Source organism: Squalius cephalus (genome assembly GCF_949319135.1).
Source record: "Squalius cephalus genome assembly, chromosome: 1".
Taxonomy (NCBI): domain Eukaryota; kingdom Metazoa; phylum Chordata; class Actinopteri; order Cypriniformes; family Leuciscidae; genus Squalius; species Squalius cephalus.
The window spans coordinates 29,928,633-29,947,103 of record NC_137122.1 but is presented as its reverse complement, the minus strand read 5'-3'; the positions used below and the strand labels follow the sequence as shown (position 1 = coordinate 29,947,103).

The following is an 18,471-nucleotide window of genomic DNA, read 5'->3' as shown; positions in this document are numbered from 1 at the left end:
GTGGTATTTCCAGTGTGATGTTCTGGACTTCATGGAGACGTTTTCTATATATCCCTGCGATGGTCTCGGTTTACACTGGGTAGCCTGGCTAAGCTAGTGTTTAGCTGTACAGACCCAAACCCCTCTAAACTAGCCAGACATAGGAAACCACCTAAGAACAGTAAACCAGCTTAGGTTTAAGATTTTTTTTTTTTTTTTTTTTTTTTGCAGGAATCCAAACTCCGTGTATGCAAGTAGTTGTTGCTGAAGCAAGACCATCATCAGCAAGTTGGGTGATACTTTTGCCAGTCAAAACTAACATGGGAAATGAAGTTAACATTTGAAAGTAGGCTAAGAAACCACCCTAAAACAAAAACTGTGATGTTTCCCGGTGAATAGCTTCAGGAGCCCTTTTCTACCTTACTGAAAGACTTAACTGGCTAACGGACTACCGTTATGGCTGGCTGTGGTTACTTCCAATGATAACAAAAACACTGTATTTATCTTGTTTGACAACGTAATGTTACTATCGCTGTTTAAACAGTGCTACACAAAAGTCTTTTCAGAAGCGACTATTTAATCACCCTTGACGTATTTAAGACAGCTTTATCAAGTTTAACACCGAAAACTGTTCTGAATATTTATTTATTTTCCCCTTCAGGATTGGATAGATACAAGATTCGTTATATAAATGTCCTACCATCCAACGCATACCACCGCGACAGCAGATCCAAAATTAGACACGTGAAGAGTATCCGATCGCTCCGCGCCGTCATTTTAGCAGTGTTTGCGCTGTATCGACACTGTTTAACCAGCTAACAGTGTTTAATTGTTCAGGCGATAACACAACACACGGACTCGGACCCCTCATTTATCGCAGGAAACCACTGCCCAGTCTGCCTGCCCTCGCATAGCTGCCTGCTTTAGTTAATGTTAACCCTCCCCCACACATCTCTATAAAGTGCACGTATTCCAACTTTATTCATTTGCACGGGTTTTTTTTGGAAAAGAGAGCGCATTCATCAATTAGAACAGGCAATGTAATGTTTTGAACATTAAAGACCACAGTTGAAAAGCCACAACTCTTTACCTATACCCCATTTCCCTGGATTGTCATCATATCCTCGAGCTCAGACGAGGGTGGGTCTGTATAAAAACACCGTTTTGTATGCTGTTTGATATCTCTTATGTTATGTGTCACAGTCTGAGTCACCCTAAGTGGGATCAGCCCTGTGTTCCCACAGCCCTATGTTCCCACGGCCCTATGTTCCCACATTTCTAAGAATTTTTTTTTTTTTTACGATTTGTCTAAACCCCAGTTATGGGTAGGTTTAGGGGTGGGATCAGGGGTAGGCCATTTGTGGGAACATTGTCTAAACCCCAGTTACGGGTAGGTTTAGGGGTGGGGTCAGGGGTAGGCCATTTGTGGGAACATAGGGCTGTGGGAACATAGACATGCTCCCTAATAAGTGATGATGGACCTCCTCGGGCATTGGTCATGATTCATGAGTAATCCACAGCATGATGGACATTCGCTGTCTGAATAAGCACATTTTGTATGCAGAAAGGAGAAGCATGACATGGTAGGTGAGATATACTCATACATGTGATGCTAAGAGTAACCAGTGCATCACAAGATAATCAGACTGGCCCCATTAAACAAAATTATGCTCTAAGCATTTTGCTAATGTTCATATTAAGTTACAAAAACGTTATTTCTGAATGTTCTGGGACAATTTAGAATGTTGTTTGAACATTCTAAAAAAACTAGAATGTTTCAGTAGAAACCATGAACGATGTATGATGTTTATGTGCTAACGTTTCGAGAACATTATTAAAGACCAGATAACTTTGAACGAACATTCTATCACCGTTACTGTAAGAATGTTTGTTCAAAACTTTGAGAGAACCTTGCCAGAATGTTCTGAGAATGTTCGCTGTTATCTGGTGCAGTGGTCACAAGCGCTGCATCTTTGTGACTGAAGTGTGGCAGTTAACAGAAACAGATCTGTCGCACCAGCAGACAACACTCCACGGGTCGAGCTAAATAGGGTAATCAGTTGTGTTCTTGACACACATTGAAGAAAAGTGTGTGGTTTACAAATAATGAAGCTATAGAATCAAACAAGTGTACAAGGACACTTGCAGTTGTAAAGAGGGCATTTCTATGACAATGTCAACTAAAAACACGCATTTACATTTGAACAGATGTCAATACAAAGTCCAAGACCACTGCTTTATCAGCCAGCAAAACATAAATCAAAAATTTGTGTACTCTGTCTTGAGGCTTACAAACTGTCAGCCAGTTTTGTGCTTTGACCAATGCCATACACACACACACACCCCTGAAAAATGATTCTGGCTTGATTCCGATTACATCAGCCTGTTTAGAGATCTATATTTATCATCTTGGCAAGAAACAGAAATGCTTCACTGGTGCAGGATACTAGTAAGTTAATAGCAAACCGACAAGTCACTTGTTCCCCTGCGTTAGAAATGACTATGGCCATTTTTGCTAAGATAATAAGCTAATGTAGAGCTACTGCGGTGACAGGATTTTTACACTCAGCATGGTTTTCAAATAAAAAATAGTCAGTGAAAACAGAAAGTTTCATTTTTATTTTTATTTTTTAACTTTTCTGTAAAACGGTTTTCTAAAAAAAGTGTTATTTACATGATGTCATGTGTAAGTTGTGTTTAATAGGACTGATGATGTGAATTCCATAGAAGAAAATTGTATTCCACACAAAGAAATGAGATTCTATTTTCAGGGAGGCTTGAGATCATTTACATCAGTTGGTCACAAAGAAATCCTACAGTTAGACCGACTGATCTGACAGCAGATTGAGTTCCTTCATAGGGACTGTGCTAAGAGTCCATTATGTGCTCTGGGCTTCCTCAAATTATAATGGCCCGTCCTGTTTTTTTTGTAGTTGGTGTAGTAGATGTAGATGAAGATCATTGTGCTGAACAGCACTACAGCAACAATAATGCCTACTATTATGGGCACGCAATTCTCTGTGTCAAAAGAAACAAATATATCAGCAATTAAAATCAGCAATTTAGGGAATTATATCCAAGCAAGCAAAACTGGGGATAGATATCAAGCCTGCATAATGCCTTCAACATATCCAAAGTCAGCAGCTAATCTAAATAAAAATCCATGCAGATCAACTATGGTGACACGATCCACAAGCCATTTCGCTTAAATAGTGTTCCTATAACACATCCTCTGACATTCTGACTGCAAGCAGAGCGTTACAAGAACAACAAACCAAACAGCTTCTTACAAAAGTGCGAAAACTTTGTGAAAGGCCAAAACACTAACCACAAAATAAGCCATGCTAAAATCTGAAAGCTGTGCCGAAATTGTTTTAAGAAGGATGAAGGAAATTTGCATGATTAATCAAAGGCAAAAGACTAAAAGAGGAACTTCAAATGACTTTGCATAAAATCTATCCTGACAACATCATTTAGACTACTAAATTGTGTGTTTTTTTCTCAATCATTTGCATAATTAATACAACTAAAATAAATATTGTTTAATATCAGACAAACAAATACAAAAAAAAATCTTTTTTTTAAAAAAAACAACCACAGTTCCTTTCTGTAGTGTATTACTAAAACTGCCAATTTAACTAAGTCACTTAGAATTGAAAATTATACAAAAATACATAGTTACCTTGTATGGACACTTTTACGGATCTGGTGGTGTTGCCAACAGAATTGTTTGCAATGCAGAGCAGATCCTCAGGTGTTGAATCTGTTATAGTAAGAGTTTCACTATAAACTATATCAGTTGTGCTGAGATTCCAGCTGATTGTTGGTTTTGGGTTTCCCTCGGCTTCACAAACAATCACCACTGGATATCCTGGAAACACAGGCACTATGGAGGGCAGTTTGGTCTCATTGATGATCGGTCCAACTGCAGAAAGGCGTGAAAGAAAAACAGTTTAAGAGGTGTTTCTCCTACATATACATGATAAGTGTCTTATTAAAGTCCCTGTGAACCGGAAGTCGCAACCAACTTTTCTCCAAAAGTTGTGATATATTTCCAAGTGAAACGGAATATTGAATAGAGGGTGGGGTTTTACTTTAGCGCACCTCCCTCGCTCATAGAAAACTGATGGTTGGAGGAGAGTGGTTAAAGGATATTCAAGCCAAGCCGTCAAACTGACGTCATCAGAGAAGGAACGCCATTCCAGAGCGGAAGCAAATGTTCCGAATTTTATTAAAGATTAGACTTATTAAAGATAAGACTTTTTTTTCTGTGTATTAATTTGCACAGATTTATTGTTCACCACAAGTATAGTAATGTGCGCTTCAACAAAACTACTCAAATCTAGAAATTTGACAAGAAAAAGTTACATACAGCATCCAATCCCTATCACCACACAACTTGACACTGTGTCACATGCTACAACCATTAAAAGTCTGATTGATTTGGACTTTACAACAGATATTCTTAAAAGATTAATAATAGAAACTGACGGATCTTACTTACAATATACAGTAATGCTGAGATGTTCTGATGTGTTTGTTAGAGGAGGTTGAGGTCCTTCTTCTCCCAGTTCCAGCTTTGCTTCACACCAGTACTGAGCTCCATCATCAGCTCTGTCTGGACGGATCAGGAGTTTAGATGTTTTACTGACTGGAGTCTTGATGGTGTCAGTGAAGATGGTTTGATCCACCAGAGTCTGTCCTTTGTACCAGTTGACAGTGAGATGCTGAACAGGAGCCACATTGAGAACTTCACACTGGAGCTCATACTGGTTTCCCTCTATCATTGGTCCGTTGTGATTCACAGTGCTGATGGACACACTGTCTGGAGTCTCTGTGGAGGAAGATTTACACACTGATATCTGCAGTCATCAATGTACATTAGATATTTCTGAGAAGGAAAATATAACAATATCAATAACAGAGAAACTCACTGTAAATAGTCACTGGGAGATTCACTGTACACTGTGTCTTATTATAGTTCATGAAGCAGGATGGCTCTATGTCCCATTCTCTCAGTTCTGACACTCTCCATGTGGTCAGACTGTCTCTGGTCATGGGCACTGCTCCCTCACTGGCTTCCCATCCCATCCCTCTATGTGTGACAGAAGTGCTGCAGTCGGCTGAGACAGGACCGCCGTACCTCACAACAACTCTCTGTGGGTTGATCTGAACAGGACATTCATCATCAGCATATGTACCTGTTAAACACATTGAAGAATTTAGAATAATGGCATACAGGTATTATTTACTTGATAGACTAACAATGACAGCAAATATCACATGTTAAGAAAAAGGACTGGTCTAGATTCATGGTCAGGATCTGGTCTTGTAGAAGACCATAAGTCTAACAATGACTGTTTAAAACAAAGAGGCTCATCAATTCTCATCATGCTGGCATCAAACTAATGAACATCACTGACATGCACAGCAGGGTCATTCCACAAAAGCCTGTTCCTCATTCACATATTTGTAAGCCATTTACAATGACAAGCAGGCAGCCGGGCACCAGTTTTTACTACGCTATAAGACATTTGACTTAAAATAGTCAAAGAAAGCATTTTTTTATTTTATCTGATTATTATTTCGCCATTTATATGCATTTTGTCCCGTCTAAACCCCGTTTCAAACTTCTCTTTTAGTAATTAAGCACAAGTTGTTGCAGGAAATAAACATTTTATTTATATTTTAGAAGTTGCACTCCGAGATTAATCATTTATTTTGTAAATAAATTGGTAAATGTTGTTTGTTTGTTTTTTTGGCACAAAAAAAGCACTCCTGTCAACTCATAAAACTGAGGTTAAAGCACTGGAGTCGCATGGATTACTGTAATGATGTCTTTCCTATCTTTCTGGGGCTTGAAAGTGGTAGTTCTTTAGGCTGTCAATGTAGGGACAGACATATCTCCGATTTCATCAAAAAGATCTTCATCTGTGTTCTGAAGATGAGCGAAAGTCTTACAGGTTTGGAATGACATGAGGGTGAGTAATTAATGACAGAATGTTCATTTTTGGGTGAACTATTCCTTTAAGTGTCAAACCCATTACCCTCACAACTCACCCTTATTAATATGATATACAATTCCATAAATTTCAAAATAAAAGTCGTTTTCCCCACTTACAGATCACTGTATGGTTACTCTGTCTTTATCAGTCCTTAAGAAACTTCAAATTTCTCCTAATATTTGCAAGTTTAATAATGACTTGTTAAAGAATGACAGATTTTACCAACAAGTGTTGGCTCTTATTGAGGAGATTGATAAGTTAGATATGTCTAACTTAAATAAATGGGAATGGTTCAAATTTAAAGTTAAACAAATAGCAACTGATACAGGTACATTTTTATCAGTGAGGAGAAAACAGAAACAAAGGGAATTGATTGGAGAAATAAACTCTTTGGTAGTTAATATACAAGAATCACCAGAAAATTCAGCAAAATTACAGTCACTGCAATCTCAACTATGAGTTGTATTCAGAAAAAGCAAATGGAGCTTATATTCGATCGAGAGCGTGATGGATTGAGGAGGGAGGAAAAAAGTTCATCATTTTTTTTGGCCTTGAAAAACAAAGACAAACAAAGAAAAAGATTAGCAAGTTTAAGATTAATGAAATTATAACAGATGATCAAAAAATGATTCAGAATGGAATTTTGCTTTTCTATTCTAACCTTTATAAATCCAATTATAATAAAGCAGATTGTGATTCTTTATTTGGGAATATAAGAAATCAAATACATAAACTGAAAAAGGAAGACAAAGTCTTAATTGATGATGAGTTGACCTTAGAGGAAATGGATATAGCTTTTTAAAACAAACGAGTAATTGTAAATCACCAGGTATTGATGGTTTATCTACTGAATTTTTCAAACATTTTTGGAAAGATATTCGGAAATGATTATATAATGCATTTTTAGAATTAAAGTTTATCACCTACTATGAAAACAGGTTTAATAACCTTGCTACCTAAACCTAAAAAACAGTTGTTATTATTAGATAATTGGAGACCAATAACTCTGTTATGTACAGATTATAAATGACTTGCCCTGGTGTATGCTAATCGTCTTAAATTGGTACTTGGGAAACTTGTAGAGGAATATCAATCAGCATTCATCAAGGGAAGATATATTCAAAACCATATTAGACTAATATTGGTTATGATCAACTATCAATCACTGATACAATCAGAAAGCCTCATTTTGTTTTTAGATTGTTTTAAAGCATTTGACACTGTGGAGCATGAATTTATATTTATGACGCTTAGAATGTTTGGTTTTGGGGAAGGGTTTTGCAAGGTTATTAAAATTTATAGTTATATATCCCTTAATCCAGGCATGACTCCTAGAATTGACATTTTGCGTTACTGTTTATACTATGCACTCAAATGTTAGCTTATTTAGTTGTCAACCATCCTCAATTAAAAGGAATAACCATTTCTGATTATGAATATCGGTAATATTTTTGAATATTGAATTGAATATTATTTCAGTTTTTTCTGGAGCATCAGGCTTATGCCTAAATTTTAAAAAATGTGAACTTTTTCCTCTGTTTTCATGTAATGAAGAAAATATAGAATCCATTCCTGTTCAATCTGAAGTGAAATACTTAGGTTTAAAAATGTTTAAAGAAATTCATATGAGAGAATTAGTAAATATAGAAGAGAGAATTGATATGAAAAAATCTCTTAATCATTGGCTTATGAGAGATCTGTCTATTATGGGCAGAATAATCTTGACCAAAGCAGAAGGCATATCTAAACTTATTTACCCATGTTACTCTCTTTATGTTTCTCCTCAACTGATAAAAAAGGTATTTTTTGCTGAAATGTGATTTTGAGGTTTCCAAATTGCCAATTAAGCTTTCAAAATTCCACAAACAGATTTTGTACTACTGGAAAATGATATTCACCCAAAATGATTCACCGCATTGTTCCACATTGTGGAATAACAGAACCATTACAATAAACAGAAAGACAGTATTCAAAAAAGAGTGGTACGAAAAAAATGTTTTACATGTTGTTGATCTTTTAGATAAAACAGGTCAAATCATTCAGCATAATGCATTCATGGAGAAATTTGAGATAAAATGTTCCTTTAAAGAATGTAATACATTGTGCAAAGCCATCCCTCTTGCTTTAAAACAACTAATACAAAACACTCTTACATATTCAAAGGTATCTGTTAAACTGCCCGAGTTAAAGATTGGAGAAGTAGCCTATATACTGGAGACAAAAAAATAATTATCACAAAGTAATAGGGAATGTATTAAAATGTTGTTATTTTCAGAAAAATCTGTAATTGCCTTAAATGGCCAATATTCTACCTAAAATAAAGGATATTTAGTTTTGGATTATCAATAATGTGTATCCCGCTGCTGAAGTTTCTGCCTATTCACTGAAATAACCATATTTGGCTCGAGAGCATCGGTTCCTGAGCAGACTGGAATACCTAGGCGTTTACACCAGTGCAATTTCATTTTAAAACGCATAACCTTCGCTAATGGTTGCGCCTGCGCGTGCCGTCCACACACATTTTTCCCGAAGTTTTCGACCTTCGAAAACGGAGACTGACTTCTTCAGTCAAGTCCGAAGCAAGACAGTCACACACGCAAGTGACGCAACCCATAGCAACGCGTTATGGCAACGACACCTCAGACTGACAGAAACGCAAAAATAAACGTGAATTTAGGCTACTTTAGTTTCGTACACATTGTCATGTTAATTATAATCAAATGCATTTTTTTTATTGACCACAACATTATCATTGATATTTGTTAGAGAAGGGTATTTGTTACTACTTCTACACGGCTATACTTATAATTCACTTGTAGTACAGATGAATTACAAATGAGAAACCTAACGTTAGTTGTGTAACGTTACTTAGTTTACTACTCTTACACTTATAGTACACTTAAACGTATACTTTTATATTTACTAAAAGTGGGCCAATTTAGTCCCAAACAGCATTGAAATAGTACACTTAAGTTTACAACAAGTAGGCTACACATTGATATTAGTATACTTACTCCATAAAATATACATAAAAATATACTTGAACATTACTTAAGTAACTTAGCCTAGCCTACTTCATAAAATGAACCTGAAGTAGGCCTATACTTCTTTTTCGTAAGAGTCTGATTGGCTGTGAGATATATAGGCTAGCATATCGTTCATCAGCTGGACAAAATTCCAACGATATAATTTCTTTGTGCCGTTATCATTATATCGGTGGTGTGCTTTGCAATTCTTTAATATTAAGAACGATTTTTAAAACTAAATCGTTATCGTTATCTTTAGTTATCGTCCATGCGGTGTACGGGTTTTTGTGAAATATCTTGTTATATAATTCTTACAATATCATTCACAGCGTTGGCAGCTTGGGTCTACTGACAAAAAAAAAGCCTGCATTCCTGGGAACATCAAAAAACAAAAGCGCTCTAAAGAAAACGTTTTGTAAAAACGTTATTGCGCCCTCATCTGGCGTACAGATGATGACGAGCCGTAGCCAAACGCAGAATAATCAAACGACTTTTAGCCTACTCGGGGGGTAAAGACGTAAAAAGTAGGTCAGTTTTTTTAAATGCATACGATTTTTTTATTTTATTTTACAAATCTTTAAAGGTTCAAAGCTTAAAACGTACAATCTCTAAACACCAATCTCTGGTTTTCCCCTAACGATACGCATCTGACTGATTAAGTAGCCTTCAGCACTTTCTTGGGTTGAACCGGTGTCATAAACTACAAAACATTCAAACTAATAAGCGGCACATTTATTCTCGAAAACAATTACACTTACCTGCAACTAGTGAGAAGTACAGAAAACAGCACCCGATTAGCCGCATATAGAAAATCCGAAAAGATGTGGTGAGAAAAAACGCCCCTTTCTTCATTTTAAAACAATGTTAAACTTTAGTCCTGGGCTTTAGAAATGAGATGTCCTTCCCCTGTGGTAGGCTAGATCTGCGTTCTTCGCCCAGTGGGTGAGTGAAAATGAGAGTGACTGACCAGACCACGTGTTAGGTCAGCGGAACAGTTCTGCCCTTCCTCTGTGTAGAGATTTGAGGAAGATTACGGGAATGCCCCGTGTTATTAAGGGAATAGCTTCTTACTAATTCGTAGCTAAGTAACTAACTTATCTATCTTTCCTTAACCTTTCATTTCCACTTCCACTTGTACTGCAGTTTAAACACCCCCACATCCCCCCCCCCCCCCCCCACACACACATTCACAATGACCCTTAGTGACATAATAATGGAATTTACCGAGAGTTCACACACACACACACACACACACACACACACACACACACGCACACACACACACACACACACACACACACACACATTCACAATGACCCTTAGTGACATAATGGAATTTACCGAGAGTTCCCATGCAGTCTTTATTTTTTGACCAGTAGTCTCTTAAGTAGCCTACTTGTTTCAGTATGTTGGCATCCTACAAGTTCAGAACTCTATTAAATTAGGATAATATTTGTTCATTTTATCCTGCAAATTAAAATTCCCAAATCATATTTTTGTAAAAGCTCTCTGGTATACAAGTGAACACAAAAACACACTGACATGCATTCATCTTATCTCATATGATGTGACAACATGTCCCACCACCAATACCTTAACATGTACAAAAAAAAAGACTTTCAAGAAAGAAAGAAAAATATTTATTGGAGTAAAAAAGCATGATAACTATACCCTTGGTCTCCCTGTTTATTAGGAATTCGAAGAGAGATCCATTTAATGACAATATTGAGCTTGTTCAAGTGTTAATAAATGTTGAGATTTACATAGTATGTTTGCGCATGCAATGTTCTTTAAATCAGTGTTGGCCAGACATACGGTTGCTGCAGTGTTTGTTGATCCATTGGCCACCTGTTTTGATTTATCTAAATAAAAAGAAAATTAACAAATTAAAGCACACTAGAACTAACAAACATGTTTCCATAAGTTGTGATTCATTTCAGTGGGTATATAAAAAGTAAAATTGTGCCCCACAAGCATCCGGAAAGGAAAGAAAGTTGTTGGGACCCTGATAAGAAGTCAGGAAGCACTAAAGAATCTGAGATTGTGCGAGAGCTTGGGGTATCGAGTTCTCAGTGAAGAACAGAGATCCCTGTCTTCTCAGTGGACTGGAGCACTTCACATTTAGGTAAATGCACTGTATCTTTTATCTTTTTTTTTCATTAACATGTTTATGATAATAATGTCAATATGACATTTTTCTTAAGATTAAAGTGTGTTGGTGAAAAAAACCTCATTACTAATGAGACTTCTGTTCTGAAGAGACTTGTAGCATGACATTGTTTATTTCTTTAAAGTCAGGGAGAGGAGGGCTTTATAGTCTGTGGGGGGGGGGAGAGAATGGAATGTGTTCAAACTGCAGGATAGATGGCAGATACCAAGAGAGAATTCCTCTCAGTTTATAAGCACACTAGCGAGAGAGGTGAAATTCTGAATAAAGGCAACTATATATTCAGTGGTGTGACTTATATTCAGATACAATATTACAGTTATTTACTCTATTTCTACTCTGGCAATGTAAATAGTTCTAAAACAGAATAAACATTTCATCTCCTAACAAAACATAAGCTGCTTCCCAATTCAGACGCTACAAAGCCTGTATTCGAAGGCCGGTTGCGTCACATCGGTGTGATGAAGGCTATCCCAGTTCGAAGGTTCCTTCAAATGCGTCCTTTGTTCCTCGAGCAATGAAGTATAGAACGAGAGGATCCTTCGCAGCCTTGCCTATCCCAAGATTCCTTGCACCGGTGATGAAGGGATTTGTTTTGAGAGAAATTGTCAGATTACACTTTTAAATGTAAGTATCGGGTTTCAACTTTGTTTTCAGACAGTGGAATATAACCGTGTCATTTGAAGCCTCTGAATTGAGACACAGTTATAGTTCCCTAATGAATCAGCGTTTTGAATGAATCGGTTGAATGAATGATTCAATGACTTAGCCTATTCATAAAGACTTTAATTATAATCAATAAACGTGACAAGAATCACTTATGTGTAACACATTGTTTAACGATGAAGAAAAACAAACTTTACTCATAAAGAACACCTGTGTCATCTCTTGGAGAGTCACTGAAAAATCCCCGCCAAAAACACAGACAAGCAGTGAAAACAGTGCGAATCCAGCACTGTTGGATCAAATCTGAGGCCTGGAAATAACTGTTGTTTCACGAGTTCACACTTACAAATAAGTCAGATAGAATAAATGTGTATTTGGCGTGCTGTCTGAGGAGAGGGCTCCGGGCTCGGTATTTGGCCCGAACCCAGAGTACTCCCCCCGTATTCTGTGGAAGAACAAGCCAAGAGTGAGGAGTCGGGGTGGTGGAGGGATGCTGAAAACTGAAAAGGAATGTTAGGTGAGTTGACAGAGTGAATATATATATGCTTCCTCTCATGCTGATAGGGTAGACATGGTAATTGTTTGATGACGAGTTGATTGATTGATTATTTAAACGTGCTCCTCCCGAACTTTGTTAATGAAACATCATATAAATCGTTAATCTACGAGCCTGAACTGAGGTAGGGAATAACTAATATAGACATAAGGCTGAATATAGCCTACACTACACAACTTTTCAAAATCTGAACAGGTTTTAAAACACGATGCATCACACGCTTGCTGACTTTGTAAATAGTTACAGAGAAAAACTTGGCATCACACACTAAATGTAACTGGTCCTCCTCGACCCGCTCTGATTCCAACCCGTGCCTCTGGCGCGCTAACAAAGACCGCAACAACAAACATGAAAACAACATGTGTTCTAAAATCCACGTGAATGATCAAACATGTTTTATATCCTGCATCTGCATGGAATCATATAATGAAGGTAAAAAATCAGAGACTCTGCTCAACATATACCCATTTTCTGTTATATCTGTCAACTTCGACTGCCCAAAATCTGCAGACTGACTGACTCTGACTTATATCACCTAGCATCGACTAGTGAGGCAAAACAAAAGTCATGTAGTGTATTCTAGCCTTGACAAATATGTCCCTTTTAGCCATCTGAAGGCCACTGGATGAGGTCACAGCAGTGATAAGCGCAAACAGCCACCATCAGTGTCAGTCATTTTGTTTCCCACAGCTTTCTATGCTTACTGCTCTTGTTTGTTTTTAATTAGTTTATGTAACATTTTTAAAGACCTGCATTCATACACTGTAACAAAACTTGACAATAATAAAAATGAACAATAAAATTGATGATCCTTTATATTTAAAGGGGGGGTGAAATGCTCATTTTCACTCAATCTCCTGTTAATCTTGAGTACCTATAGAGTAATATTGCATCCTTCATATCTCCAAAAAGTATTTTGTTTTATTAAATTTTTAACATAAAGATAGGCTGTACCGAGTCTTTCCGGAAAAAACCGAGCGGCTGGGGGCGGGCCGTGTGGGCGAAGCTTAGCTGTGCTAACGCGCCAAGCTAGTGACAACACACAGAGACATTTGTTCAACAAACAGTTTTACTCACCGTCCGGTTCCAACGCACGGCCGCGAATTTTTATCATTGTGACTGCTCGATCCTTAAGCATTAGACGATCTGCAAATCCGTAGATCTGGGCTTTGTTTATAAAACAATCATCGTCGAAATGCAGGGAACAACAGTCTTTACACAACTCCGTTTATGCTCTGGAAAACAAACTCCATCCACGGGTTCCTTAACGCTGGGTTCTTTGGGAATCTGTGCAGGGTTGTCTTGCCCTGGCAACCAAAAACACACTTCTTTGGTGACATTGACTTCCCAAAAGCCGGGCAGGGCGCTTTGATGGCGAACTGCTTTCACTCTCTTGCTCTGGTCTACGAGTGCGCGCGCGGCCGCGAGCTTACCGGAGAAGTGCCCTTAGGACCCGTATAAGGAAATTCCGCCCTATCTTACGTAAGACAGAGCCATACTCGAAAAAAACTTTCCGAAACTTGTGACAAACCGGAAGGAGTATTTTTGGAACAAAAATACTCCTTCAAACGTACAACTTAGTTTTTGAAACTTTGTCCATGTTTAGCATGGGAATCCAACTCTTTACCAGTGTAAAAAACTCAGTATGCATGAAATAGCATTTCACCCCCCCTTTAATGAAAAAAATATATTACTTTTCTAAGCAATCAAACTCTGACAATTTTTACATGGTAAATGATAAAAGGTGTGGGTGTGGGTGTGGGTGGGGGGATCCCTCAGAGACTTACATCATTAAGCCAGTGCAATATATCTCTTCCAGGAAAAGCCCTATTTCCACAAACACACTCCAGCATACATGTCCTGTGAGTATCCCAGCTTGCTATTCCTGCCTCCACACATAGTTTCTGTAGGATAGGATGCAAACAGGAATGTCATGTTTACAATATGCTATGAAAAGACCAGCACTTAGAGGTATAGATGTGCTGCACTAGACTTTGTGCAGTATAATATATATATTTATTTTAAGATAACAAACGTTTCCCATACTACATTAATGAAATGTATTGAGGAAACAAAGTAATCAGAATGGCTGGATAAGACGGACCGGACACATATTTAACAAAAGGTCTGAGGTGATAGGAAGTTTCAATGTTTCCCCATGATGAATGTTAAAAAGTCCTTGAATTTGAAAAGTAATAGAAACAATGTCATCAGCTTTTTAAACCCATGTTGCATTTCCTTTATATTTTTAGGGCATGCCTTTGATTTACGGGCTTTTGGACACGCTTTTCCCGTTTTTTTTCTTTTTCTTGGAAGCGTTGAAGAGAAGCTTGGCCGAGCCAAGAAGGGGTTTGCTGAGAGATCACATGACTTCTGGTATGAGCTCAAGCTCTGAAGCAATACTCAACCCCTTCCCCGCATCCTACCAAAAAACCCCTTTCGTTTAGACTTCTCCTTAATGAGGACTCAAATAATTGTCATGACGTTTCATTTTTTCCATTTCACTCTATAAGCCCAAACATGTTTTACTTCCCCCAAAGAAAGGAAAAGATTGTCAGCCATCCAACACAAACAATGTAATGATTTACCGCCGTGCTGGAATGAGATTGTTTGGAGAGGATCTCATGTTCATTTATTATAGTTTTACAGTACAGTACTGCAGTTCTTTATTTGTTCTATGATATTTAGAGGAAACTGTGGTTAATAAATACCATTTTTTGTAAGGGAACGTTTTTATTAAAAAAAAGTTTCAGGTTAAAAACACTTTTACATTCACTGTAAAAAAAAAAAAAAAAAAAAAAATTAATTAATCCCCAAAGTAGTAAATAAAACAAAGATTATTGTGGTACATTTTAGAGCCATTCCACCGTATGGGTGACATTGCTGTCCCCAGGACATTATACAACAACAACAACAACAACAACAAGCAAATGTCTCCCATTCGGTGGAATGGCAGTTTTTCTACTTTGAAATTTCACATTTAATTCAATGTGTTACTGTTTCTTTGTAATTGTAAAAGTTAAATTGCATTGCACCATTTACTTTTTTCTCAGTGTATATTCAAGAACTTTAATACAGATTAAAACAAAAGTTATTTTGTCTTTGAAGTCTTTGAATTATTTAAATCTAAAGCAAGGTTCTGTATAGAACCCCAGGCTTTATTTTAAAGAACTCTATTTTAAAGAACCCAAAAAAGTTATATATAAGGGCATAGGCTATGTCTTAAACAATTGCACAATATTCTAGTGATAAAAGTATGTTTACAAGCAGTTTAATTCATACAATTTAATTAAAATTAAAAATTAATTAAAGCAAAACTAATTAACTTAAACTAAACCCATAAAATGATCACATGAGGGTATCCCATAAAAGGTTCTATATTTGAAGTGCCTGGCAGAAACCTTTAAGGTTCAATATAGGTCTAGAACATTTTCTTCTAAGAGTGACTGATCTAAAAAGTTCACCGTTCATAGTTATACTTTCATTATTAGGCTATATAGCGGCTAGTTGACTATGTCTAAAAGGGGTTTTATTGTGTTAGGTTGCAACCCAACAGCTGGAGCAAAACTTAAGATGTTTCAGTTTCACAAAACAGCTCGGCTTCAGAGCATTTCCCATAAGGCACAAGAATACAAGAATTGTTCATGAAAAAACCTTGTACTGTAAGCATATTCAGAAAAAGGGTGCCATCTAGTGGTTACAGTTAAACATTTATATTTACAAGCTTTATAGACTAGGCAAGCAATGCCTAAATCATGAACGTTTACACTTATCCCCGACAAAGTTCTTTTTCTCTAGTTTTTCTTTCTTACATCTGACGGGGAATTTCTACTCAAAGTGAGTGCTAAAATAATCTTTGTATGTGAAACTAAACTTTTTTGCCATGTAGGCTACCATCATCATTTAAGCTATTTTAATGCCTTTGTAGGCTAGTTTAGATGTTATTGTCTTACAAAGACTTACTAGCCGCGTTTCCATTACAGATTTGCGCAAATGTTTTGCGCTATTATCTAAATATCGATAAAAAACTATTGCGAAATGACGGCGTTTCCATTAACCGATGTTATGCGACTAAAACGTCCTTTTTTCTATCGCGATAAGTCATTCCAAAAATCACGGCAACTGACGTTGGTTTATAAAATATCACAGCCAACGCATTAGACATTATTATTATTAATGGAAGGAGTACGTGGCGTGTTATCCAAGCATCAGGGAAAGACCCTTATAATGCGAACGACACATGGAGTTTCTGGGTGTTTCGCCCTCATTTCTGCTCCGAGGTTTTGATTGTGGCATTTCTTTGAGATTTAGAATCCAGTATTCCTATAGTCTAATTATTATTTTTTTTTTAATGAATTTAATAAAGAACTCTGTCTCGTAATCTGTCCAAACGATCCATGTAGGCTATTTTGTGTCCATTCGTTTTTCCTTTTTTAACCCGTAGTTGAAAAACGAAAAATGAACGGTTGTTGTCTTTTTAAAACGCAAAGTTGAACACCAAAATTTTAATTTGAACTGGCTACACCAACTGCTGCGCAAAAAAAAGTAAATATCGAAGAATTTTCAGATTTTTGTTTATGACTTTTTGCCCCTTTATTAAACATTTAAAATAGTCACAAATTAATATGGAAAACATCTCGATTTTACTGGTTTTCTAAGGCCAAATTAGAACCTGGAATTGATGTTTTCCCGCAGTGCTGAATGAGAAGAGCCATTAATATTATTAATAAACTATTGTTTTGGCTAAAATCACATCTCCATCTCCGCTGTTAAGCAGAGAAATGTTTTAGAGAGAAATGCACCTTTCATACGAATTACAAAATCAGAAGGTATTAGCTTTCGATTCGAATTTGTTCGTTTTAAAGTGGACATTTCAAGCTTTAGCCTATATTTTGTTTCAGTTCTCGCGCTCCAGTTTACGGAGATCATGAAAGTGCGTCTGATTGTTTTCTTTTACTTTACAAAAGCACAACGTTTTATTTTGTTATTGTGAGTTTACACAAATAAAAGTAGTTGAGAATAATGTATTATTATTTTCTGTATGGCCAGAAATGATAGAGTATTTTTAAGTTGTTTCCACTGTTGATAGGAAAATGCAAGTGTTCACGCCCGCGCCTCTGTGCCATGCAGTGCGCGCTCCTCACGCTTTGTTCTTTTTTTGCATAAAAGCGTCTTCTAAATATAGCCTATTAAATGTTAAAATAAAATAATATAAAATAATTATTAGGCCTATTTGCGTAGCTATACATGGACCTCAAACACACCGCGTCTTCTAAGTCAGGTGACTGTAAATGCGCAAAAACTGTTTCCATTGCAGTTTTGCGAAATATTCCTTTTTTGCGATAACTTAAAACTTTTTTGCGATAAACGGGAGTTTTTGCGAAATTGACGTGTTTCCATTGAGCGTATTTTTAATTCGCAATTTCAATTTGCGCAATTTGAAGGGTAATGGAAACGCGGCTACTGTCTTACAAGGACTACCAGTTTAACACAAGTTACTGTTCTTCTCAAGCTGTAGTTTTTCAGAATTAACCCTATAGATGTAAAAATGGGGAAATATTATTTAGGCTAAGTGTGTGTATTAGGTTATGTGTAAGTTAAACCAAAAATAAGTTATTTTGCTTTGGATGTGGTAGGCGGCCTAACAAAATAGTAACTAGAAACATTATAGTTTTTAAAAATGTATATTTTGCCCCATTTTACTTAAAGCTAATCCATATCGTTACATTCAGCAGGTTGTAAACTCGAATAATGACAACAAACGCCAACTTTTTGTTTGCAATTTAGCAAGCCTTTATAAAAATGAAAGCTGAGGTTGTTGCTATACAATTTTCACAACACAAGATGGCGCCAGCATAAAGCTAACACCCAAAACGTTCAGTCCACAGCAAAAAAAATGTAAACAAATAAAAGTACTTTCTGTGATTTGGTACATTGGTGGTTGCTAACAGGCAGCTTGCCCAATACTAAAGTGATCCAAACGTCCAACAGTTTCATGTTTCTCCAGGATTTAGGAAACATCAGCAATGGCAACCACAAGAACCTCAGACAACCATACTGGTTGTGAAAGTG

General features: G+C 36.8%; 1 protein-coding gene across 1 annotated transcript in view; it reads right to left on the bottom strand.

Annotated features, from left to right (window-relative positions):
- Window positions 1-10,146, bottom strand: part of icam3 (intercellular adhesion molecule 3) — a 55,429-nt gene extending 45,283 nt beyond the window's left edge. The window contains exons 1-4 of the mRNA XM_079893210.1: window positions 9,769-10,146; window positions 4,914-5,180; window positions 4,484-4,813; window positions 3,662-3,904 (exon numbers count right to left, since the gene is read on the bottom strand). Of these exons, the coding sequence (XP_079749336.1) occupies window positions 3,662-3,904; window positions 4,484-4,813; window positions 4,914-5,180; window positions 9,769-9,862 (934 nt within the window). The 5' untranslated portion in view covers window positions 9,863-10,146. The remainder of the gene's footprint in view (window positions 1-3,661; window positions 3,905-4,483; window positions 4,814-4,913; window positions 5,181-9,768) is intronic.
- Between the last annotated feature and the right edge of the window lie 8,325 nt (window positions 10,147-18,471).